Raw genomic sequence first — 10,218 nt, 5'->3', positions numbered from 1 at the left:
ACGGAACACTAATGCGTCTGTCCCCGCTATGACAACCAGTGCCTTCTACTCCGCACTACGTTAGATCAATTTGATTAAAGATCATTCACGGGGACAAAATTACTTGGACGCTGGCCATATACCTCACAAGCCCCGAAAGCGATAGTTCATTAACGTTCATTACTGCTGTTTTTGAAGTCGGCAGACCTCAGTGAGCTACTGTAGTTCTGACGGACGAAGAAACCGCTCAGGACGAACAAACCGCTCCGGATGAAGCGGCACCCTCAGTGTTTTCTCTCCTTTCTTTCTTACTTTTCTTCCGCTAATCCACTTTCCCCTGCGTAGGGTATAGCAAACCAGACGTGTACGTGGTTGACCTCCCAGCCTTTCCTTCTCTCTGTTTTTTTTTCTCTCGCTCTCTACTTCATACAAAGGCTGCCTTATTATCACCCGGAGTATACGGCGCGGTCATCTTCTAGCTGCTATCCTATACATTAGCTTTCAAAACATAGTCGAAGGACACGATCGGATATCCAAACAGTGTTTCTCAATGCGCATGATTAAACCAGCACGTGGATATTACGGCGAAGCTATCCCGCCGTCCAACTTCGTGACGCAACATCGACGATAACCGTAGTCGCTTCGTCGTCGTGGGCGGACTTATAACGGGGACATCGTCGGCGCTGGCGGTCGGCGCAGCTTCCGAGGCTGCCCCGTAGCGAATTGTGTGAGCCAGTCCAGGCGGCAGCATCTCCTTTGCGAAGAGCCATCGGAAAGCTGTTGGAGCGAGAAAAAGGAGAAGAAACGTGACTAACCGGTTAGCTCGCTTTCTCTTTGTTCACCTTGAGCGGGCTCTCTTCACCAGATGGCCACGCTGGGATGAGACGGGCCGCACGGGACAAGTCTCGCCGTGGCGTGGTAGCATTATTGATTTAGTTATGTCCACTTCTCGTACGTATTTGACAATGCGCACCACGCCCTTGTGGCTAGGGCCTTGTGAATTAGAGGAAGAAAGATAATAATTCGAGTGATTAACACTGATACTATAGGCTAGAGCGCTTCTTGACATTCGTGTAACGCGATTCTTCTCTCGTCATAAGTTTATTGTCAAGGGGTGCATTATGTTTCAGTTAAAGGGCATAGGAAGATAAGAATTGGAGCGGGGAGGGGGAGTGGTGTCAGATAAACCATGGAAACTTGCTGACCATCATGAGGAAACTCCCACAAGAAAGAGATAGGCCAATCTTGGAGGTCACAAATACATCTCCAAGTTAATGCCAGATTTGAGGCTGCTTCCACTACCTTTTCCTTTGCCCGGATGAGTTTGTGGCTAAGCTACTGCTTCTCGTGTGTTTACTATCTGTAGCTATTACTAGCCATTACTAGCCATATATTGAAAGTTCCGGCATTGCGAGCAGTTCAATGGAAAGGCTCTCTGTGCCTCCCCTATAGGTCGGCATACTCAGTCACGAGTACACTGGCTCACACTCTGTACACACTCACTTCACAGCCGAGTGATTGAAGGGAGTGAGTGGACGTGAGTGTGAACACGGGAGTGAGTGCCGGCTGAAGTGAGTACAAACAAACGTCAGAGACGCCCAATTTGTATATACGTGCTTATCAAAGTGAGTGACTGTCAGCCATTGTGAGTGGACATGTGTATATATGTGAGTGGGTCCGGTTGAGTGGGTGCCTGTAAGTGTGAATCGAAGCGACTATGACCGCGAGTGAATGTTGGTGAGCGTGAGTACAGGAACGTGAGTGAGTGCCGACGAGTGTGAGTGCACATGAGAAGGTGTGAGTACGTAGACTACAAAAATTATTGGTGAATGATTATGAGGGAGCATCCGCTTAGACTGCCAACGTATGGGTGCCTCTCCTAAAACGAAAAAAAAATAGACTGCTTTAGAAGTATAGTGTATCGAAAGTCTGAGGGCAACTGTGGTCCTCCGTGCAAAAAAAAAAAAAGTAAGCAAAAAAAAAAAAAAAAAGGAAAGAAAGAAAGGAGAGAAAGCCAAATTTTGCTTCTACCCGGGGTCGCCGACGTAATTTCTTTGGTGCGCTAAGATTCTTTAGCGTTCTGCCACTTGCGTTAGTCGTTCAGCAGGCTTCATTAGAATTACTATGCAAAATTTCTCGATTTGTTCTAGTATCACTTGGTGTGCTCAGTAGGTACCTGAGAATATTGGCATTGATTTACCTATTGGCCGTCTTCCGCGAGCGCTGTAGTGTCGCATCTTGAGGACACAATACACTCACTCACTCACTCACTCACTCACTCACTCACTCACTCACTCACTCACTCACTCACTCACTCACTCACTCACTCACTCACTCACTCACTCACTCACTCACTCACTAACTCACTCAGAAAAATAAAATAAAAATTGCGCCACGAGAAATACGAGCGAGTTGCTACGGTACGCGCAACTCTCCGCACGACAGAAGCAAGCTGTTTCTCCAACTCGCACCTCAAACCCTGAGCGGCGGGGGAGAAGAGGAGAGTGGAAGAAGAGCACATCACCTGGACAGGACGAAACCGGCAAAGAGAGAGAGCAAGATTTGATGAAGGGAAGCACGAAAACGGTGGGGGTCAGCCTGCACCGGTCCGTTTATTCCCCGCGACGGGCGCGCGCCATCTTTGAAAAAACAAAAAAGAAAAGGATGGAAAGACGTACCTGGCTGCCTCCCCTCCCTTCACTTCCCCTCAACGCAAACCGGCTTGCAACAGCATCAACCTCCCTTCGTCCACTTCCACCTCCTCCTCCTCATTCGGCGGGGCTTGCTCCGCTCTTTCGCCGACGCCGCCAGCGCCGCCGCCCGGCCTTTGTGTGAAGAGAGCGACGACGACGCTGGATCGACGCTACGCTCGAAGAGCGCGGCGAGCGAGGAGGTAAAGCCTGCTTGCACCGGTCGCTGCGCGGAGTTGGTCCGCGAGGTCCCCGCTTGAGTCGTCCAAAAAACGCGCCGCTCGCGCCACAAAGCCGCGTGCGCGTTGGGTCCGGCAGCGAGCTCCAGCGTCGGTGGCGAATAGCAGACGACGCGGAAACGAGCTCGCTCGTTGTCAACCGCTGTTCCTCCGTTGCCGGCAACGACGAGCACTCGGAATTGCAGCGACGGTCCCCCCCGGTCATCCACTTGCCGTTGAAATGCATTGACCCGGCTCGAGCGTCGGTCGGTGCTCGCGCTGACGGCTGGCTGGTGTTGCGCCAACTTGCTACCACCCGCGTACGGCGGCGCGGTCTGTGCGGTTCGCCCGCTCGCGACCACGATTACGGTGTTGGTTCTTGCACGGGCTACATCTTCTTGGCAACGCAGTGTGTGACTGATAGGGTGCCAAGACGAAAAGACGCCGTTGTTGCCGCTAGTGGTCCCGCACCAGTGCCTCTTCATCGGATGTGCCGTCCCTTCTTTCCATCTCACGGGAGATGGTTTCTAGACGCTACTCGACGCCTCTGACTAGCGCTGTCGACGTCTTCCAGCTGAATCTCCTCGAGTGACAAGGTCGTTAGCGGTGTGGTGTTTTTAGCGGGTGTGACAAGAGCGATCCTTTCACATCTCCGAACCCAGAGAAAAGAGGCGAGGCTCTGCGCCGAAAGTGCGTGTGGTGCTTTGTAATCAAAGTTTCCTTTTGCTACTTGTGTGACTGCGGCGGTCTGAACGTCCCACAAGAGAGTTCGTCGTCGTGACTGGCGGCTCAGCGACTATCCAGCTCGCGCGACGCTGTATGGCGTCCAGTCCTCGCGTGCTCCTGTCGAACGGTTCCGGCGGCATGGTGGTATCCCAGGGCAAGGTTCGGGCTGCTAGCCCCTCCAGGGAAGACTCGGGAAACGATTCAGATGGCACCGCCGCCGCCGGGGCCAAGGGCGATGCCACCGGATCGTCGTACCGCAAGCGGCCCGTGCTGGAAGACTTCGAGATGATCAAGACGATAGGTGAGTCGGCTCTCTCCCCTAGGTACATTCTGATACTATGCGTCTGTGAGTGCAGTACAAGTCCTATGCGGACGGGGATATGGTCTTGCACGCATGCCAGCAATCACCTTGTATGTGTCTACGTGTGTCTTTTCCCATACAGCGAACTCGTCATGATAGCCGCATAAACGCTAAGTCTGCATCCCCTAAAATGCGCAGACGTGTCCGCCATATTTACGGTCTATACGAATGCCAGCTAGAGTTCTCTGAAAATATCAGCATTGAAGCACATTCTACACTGTAGCCAAGTTGCATAAAAAAAGATCGTTGTGGTTATAATGAGGCGTTGCGAACCAAATGGTGCGCCTTCATTTACCGCGTTCTAACCGTATGGCGTGTCTATCGCGTCTTCTCCTTTTACAGAGAGTTTGCTCTGGGGCTAGTTCGTACGTGTCATTTAGAACAAAAGCAGCCTTATCACAAAAAATTACCTTGCCACATCAAGAACCTGCGCGTGATGATTGATATCCTAGAAATTAGAACTGTGCGGGGCGACCACACAGTTCCTCGCCTTTTTTTTTTTTTTTTGTTCGCTATTTCTAAATACTTGTTAAAGAAATAACACACTGCGAGCAATGTCATTGTGACATTTCCTCCCATTTTCTCTCCAATTTCAAGCACGACGAATCAGCTGTGCAGCAGTAACGGAATGCCGAGGCGTGGCTTCGGCAGGTTGACGTTTGGATAAGCTTTAACATCTGCTTGTCAGCTAGCTCCTTAATGCCTTAACGAAAAGTGTATAAGTGTATAGAGATCAAAACGTGCACGAGAACACCATCGGTAAACTGCGGCTGGCAAAGGCTCCTTTGCATTTGCTCCCGCCTTAAACGGCAACAGGTTTGTTGAATGTCGAGGTTTCAAATTTTCTTCAGTTCACATTCGACCTAGAGGTGCAGACGAGTGGAAATGCCGAAAGGAAAACATGCGCTGTGTTTCCTTTTTTTTTCTTTAATTCTTTTTTTTTTCTTTTCCGAAACTGTGTCAGCATCTTTCGAGCCTAATGTGTGCCTTGAAGCCAATGTTTCTCGTTCGCGCGCACTCCGAAGGAACCTTGGTAATTGCACCAGTGATTTTTGAATATTCAGTCGTACACTTCTTCGCCTTTAAAGTTGAAGTCTTGACTGCATGGAAGGCGTTATCGGCGTATTTCCCCAAAAACGCCGATGAATGTTGCTCGATGACAATGCTGTAATTGCGGTCGAAATTTGTTCCACGTGTTCACCGTTTAAAGCGGTGACGCTTTGGTAATTTTGGTTACGCTTTCATCCATAATAATGTATGTTTATTGAGTGGCGAGGATGGTCGCGCTGGCGTCGCGATGTACTCGTATTCTGCTCGCGCGTTCTCCCCGAGTTCATCTCTGAGGCCATAAAGATGTTCTATGTGGTTTCCGCGCATAGACCACTATTGCCACACGAGCAACGTGTCACCACATGAAGTACATAGAACGTGGACACAGTACGTGCGACTACTCGATGCAGAAGTCGAGTAGTAGGCGCAGTAGTCGCAGCAAATACATACAGTACCCCTAACGCTGCTGCTAGTTCCTCTACCCCTGCCACCGAATATAAAAGCTTCACAAGATATACAAAAGTGAATGAGTAGCAGAATGAGCTACTATAGTCCATCTGCTGGCGCATCTCACACTTGTAGAAATGATAGGCATGAAAACGACTTCAAGTTAAGCAGCTACATTTTCTCATTCTTGTGAAGTTTAAGGGAGCAGCGTAGATCTCGGAAGTCATTCCAAACTAACATCATTTTCTTCTTCAGAAGGCAGGCTGAGAGCTTATACTGTTTACTAGCTGTATCACTATATTTGGTCAAAAACACTATAACTTGCCTTTTTTTAGTATATGCAAAATGGATTATCCTATCGTTATCACACTTGAAGTCGCTATAAAGAGGAATGTTAAGTTCAAGCTAGATTTGTAGGTTACACATCTGGAATGGCCACATAGTCCGATCGTACCTCGAACAGAGGGTTGGTATTTTTGGAAATAACGAGAATACGAAACACGAGTGGGCACCAGCTTCCATGACGTCACAAATTTTGACAGTATCCGTATGGAGTTAGTTTTCTGTCAATTGAAAACAATTAAATTGCATCCGCAACTGCTACAATGCAACTTAGCCTCTTCTCACGATTCTTCATGTACATAAAACGGCTGAAATATGGAATACAGTAGAATGGGGGCGTGACGTCACCGTGGTCACCGTGTGGGCACTTATATCAGAAAAGGTCAATTTGGACATTATTTCATCCGCTACTCATCAGCTTATCTCCTGGAAAGAACGCAGATAGAGCTTTGAAAGAATGCTCTAACACTCAAAGCTGATTAGGGCTTCCCACTAGCGTCCCCTTGATATGAAAGAAGCGAAGTACATGATACATCAACAGGTCAAAGGTGCTGCTGACAGCACAACTTATACAAGTTAACAAGCATGACAGGTGCTTACATATTGGTTTTCTAGAGCCGTTAGAATCCACCGTCAAACCTGTCAAAACACACGTCTGCTGCCGGATTCTAAGAAAAAGCTTTCTTGCGAAAAAAAAAAACAAGAAAGAGAGAAAGAAAAAAACACTCGCAATTTATTTTATTTTCTTTTACCATAACATTTTCGAGACGCATGTGTGAGTTAAGCCAGCTGATGTTTAGATGAATCGCAGATTCACTCGTACGGCTCCAGGCGGTCAACTCAACCGTAGGATTTCTTCGGTTTCCATCGCAATACGAACTCCGCTCAGCGACAAAACCCAGGACTTCGGGGTCTCAGAGCTCGCCATTGGCCCATCCTTAAACAAAACGCGAGCACGCGCTCTCGCTGACAGTGCGTACACACATACACACGCAAACAAAAAGTCCCTCGACAGCGTTGAGTAAACATACTGCAGCGACCTTGGCGTTACTTCTCCTGACCATAAACTTTGCCGGTTTCCTAGTTTCTTTCGCGTTTTTACGACGCGGTCCGAGCAGCGGCGATTGATCGCGTGTCTCTTCCCTCGCGCAGTTGTGTGGGCAGTGGCAGCTTCTACCGCGAAGGATGGATGCCATGTGGTATGCCCCTGTGTGAGCATGTGTGAGCGCTCGCCCGCGTAAGTGCGCTTCCTGGTAGAGCAGCTCATCCTGCATCGTTCCATCTCCTTCTCTATCTCTCCCCCATTCTCGATCAGCCGATAGTGCGCCGTGAATAGCGGAGCAAGGGAAGACAAAAAGTAAACCTGCTGGCGATGGATCGAGTACTCGCTGTAATAGCACGCGGAAGAACGGGCTGGTGGCCCCCTGGGGCAAAACAAACCTCCTCATGGAGAAAACGCAGATGACGATGCTCGGTCTTGCATGCGCGTTCCTTTTCTTGGAGTGGACGGCGATGCTTATCGTTGCTGTCCTTGCATCGTAACGTGGTACCACCGCTTCATCACCGCATCGGTGTTGTTCGCAATTACGGAGCTCGTTCGCGCCTGCTTTCCCTGCATGTTCTCACGCCCTGCCGTGACTGCTGAGCCGCGTGTACGTATACTTAGCGCGGGCGCGCACGCACGCCGCCAATGCATCGTTCTAGTTCGTGCGCGAGTGGCCTGTGCAAATCGCGTGCTCGAGGCGCTGTATTGTACGTACGTATACTGTGCTTGGCCGTAGCGCGTTCACCAACCGTCTCGCAAATATTTGATGCATCGTAAGCGACGGGAGCCTGGCTCTATTCAGCGGTGAGTTGCACCTGAGTCGGACACGATCGAATTTTCCGCTTCGTTCACGTGGCCAGAGGCGATCGCTCTGCACAGAGCCTATCTGCAGCCTTCGTGTGTCCTCCAGTCTACATATGTGCACTCGTTCTGTTCCGATAAAATTGCTTCTTCGTAAATACTAGGCCTTTGTGCGCGTGTTATCCATTGCAGGTATAATTTCACTCATTCCTGCGTGTGCGAGACGCGTCAACGTCTGCGCCGGCCAACCCGGCTATTACACAAGCGAATCGGCTTCACCGTTCGACCGGACTCGAACTCGCGGGCAAAAGCGACTCGACCTTCAGTAGCGCGAAAGCGTTTCATCGCGAGCGGTTCCGTGTATAGTTGCGGGGTTTCGCTCAGACGAATTCCGCGTCATGTATATAGTATACGCCAGCGTGCGGCCGACGACGCGCATTACGTACTTAGGGCGCGATTAGTTGCGCTTTCTCTATCGTACGGCGCTGAGCCTTGCCGCCGGCGTCTGCTGCAATAGGCGGTATACATGCGCTTTGTATGTAATAAAAACCCACCGCGTGGGTCTGGTAAATATACGCACAACGTTCGCGGGGCGATTCGGGTGCACAGCGGGGCGTTTCCTCCCCGTCGACTGGGCTCGCGCTGCTCGTGCTCTCGCAGCGGCGGTGTCGTGTGTGTGTGTGTGTGCCTGCAGCAGGGACGAGCAACAGTGGTGGATGCGGGGCGCGTTCGGTGCAGGAAGCACGCGCCGCCGCAGCGGACGATCTCTCTCCTATGCAGGTCGCCGCTCATCACGGAGCGCGCCGCCGCGTAATTACGGGCCGAGCCACTGGCGGCGACGACGACGACACAAGTAGGCCATCGTTACCCGAGAAACACGGCCCCGCCGTCCGGCCCTCTAAGCATCACCGCTCCCACAACTCCTTTAGGGGAGGAATATAACGGCCCACCGGACACGACCCACGGAGAAGCCACGCGCGACCGAGCGCGGCTAACCACTTTTCGCCCGCGTTGTGCTTCTTCCGTGGTGGCCTCATAGTATGCGCGCTCGGCTTGGTATTTAGACTGCGCAGATGGTTTTAGGCGGGTCTGCGAAGGGACCGGTGCTCCAAGGTTAGAGACATAACTGCGCGCGACCCGCGTCGTGGATGGTCCGGGGAGGAAAGCAGCCGCGAATTCACACCTCGGCGTAATTCGCCTCTGTACTCATATGCCTGCTTCCTCCTTATCATATCGCTGCTCACTCTTCCACGTAGCGTCTTTCTTTAAGGACAATCACTTACGGAAAATGATGTCCCCCTCAGTTCATGTCCGAGAAGGAGGTATATCCGATTGATATTATTTTCTTCTTTTCACTTCAACTTTGCTACCTAAGGCCCACTGACAAGTTCGTATAATCGACACTTCTTTAGTAGCATGCGTGCTCCCTTCTGTGTCCACCTTAGCTTGTCCGTCTGTCAAGGCCGTCACCATGCGGAGGGAGGGGGGAGGGGGGGGGGGCGGAAGGGATTTTGACAATCCCCGTTCGCCTCCGAAATATGTCGCTGTGGTGATATACTGCTGTGCAAAACTTTCATGTGTTACAACATATCTGTTTAGATCAGCACGTGTTAGCGATGCCTTGATTCACGGGCGAAAAAAAGTCAACAGTCACCATAAATCTTTCAAAATGAGCACCCCTGCACTCGCACCCCTTCGTGCCCCAAGAAAATTTCCTGGCTGCAGCCCTGCCTCCTGTCACGCAAAAAAAAGCGATTATAGCTCTAACACGTAATCCTTGTTCCAGCTAAATAAAAGCTCTCAACGTTGTGGCCAGGTGTTTTCTTGGCGTCCGGGTGGGACGCGCGTTTTTCGTCTACGTGATATCGGCACCCTCCGGTAGATGATGATGATGATGACACGGGCGGAGCAGGAGCAGCTGTCACCTCGCAGCCCGAGCCGTGTAAGCCCTGCCGACGACGTAGGCACCAGTGACCGAAGTCCGTTGGTCCGTGACAAAAATTCCCGGCGCGCCGACTTCGCGCGCCGCCCGAGAGAGCAAGAAAAGGCGTCTGAACGGCCGCGCGCCAACGCTTCAACGTGTACCTTCTATATTTTATTTCTTCCTTCTTCTATTCTTTTCTTTTCTATCGCTGCCCAGCTGCATACCTCTCAAAACACGCCAGCTCAGTTTCGAACGGACAGGTTATTCAGAAGGAAAATACAAAGCCCTGCCGGCACGAGAACAAAAAACAAAAACAAGACAACAAAAAGACAGTCTTTTGACAAGGTCATGAAGGGCAGATTGACTTTCCAGAGAAGAGTCAGAGAGACTGGCATCTCTGTAAAGAAATTCTTGTTGTGGAATGCCACCGAGAGTGCGGGTTAGGTGGCGAAGTTGCGAGAGCTATAGGGGCGCAAAAAATTTGTCAGCTACAATTTTCAGTGCACGATCGACCGCTGAGATGAAGGGTAGATTGCGGCGCATGACTTATTCTGTTGTGCTTTAAAGAGGGAGGGGAGGTTTAATCTGACCAGCGTAGACTTCTGTGCACATGATTACCTAAATACGTGATTTGT

The 10,218-nt window shown here is 50.7% G+C and overlaps 1 protein-coding gene across 4 annotated transcripts in view; it reads left to right on the top strand.

Moving 5' to 3' along the window:
* Nucleotides 1–2,672: 2,672 nt before the first annotated feature.
* Nucleotides 2,673–10,218, top strand: part of LOC119442498 (cAMP-dependent protein kinase catalytic subunit 3) — a 140,457-nt gene continuing 132,911 nt past the window's right edge. The window contains exon 1 of one of the 4 annotated variants that reach the window (XM_049662209.1): nt 2,673–3,914. In XM_049662209.1, coding sequence (XP_049518166.1) covers nt 3,707–3,914 — 208 coding nt within the window. In that variant the 5' untranslated portion in view covers nt 2,673–3,706. The remainder of the gene's footprint in view (nt 3,915–10,218) is intronic. The other 3 variants (XM_049662208.1, XM_037707398.2, XM_037707397.2) reach the window with 3 other exon arrangements.

Source organism: Dermacentor silvarum, chromosome 2, assembly GCF_013339745.2.
Source record: "Dermacentor silvarum isolate Dsil-2018 chromosome 2, BIME_Dsil_1.4, whole genome shotgun sequence".
NCBI classification, from domain to species: Eukaryota; Metazoa; Arthropoda; class Arachnida; order Ixodida; family Ixodidae; genus Dermacentor; species Dermacentor silvarum.
This window is presented reverse-complemented; position numbering and strand designations above follow the sequence as displayed.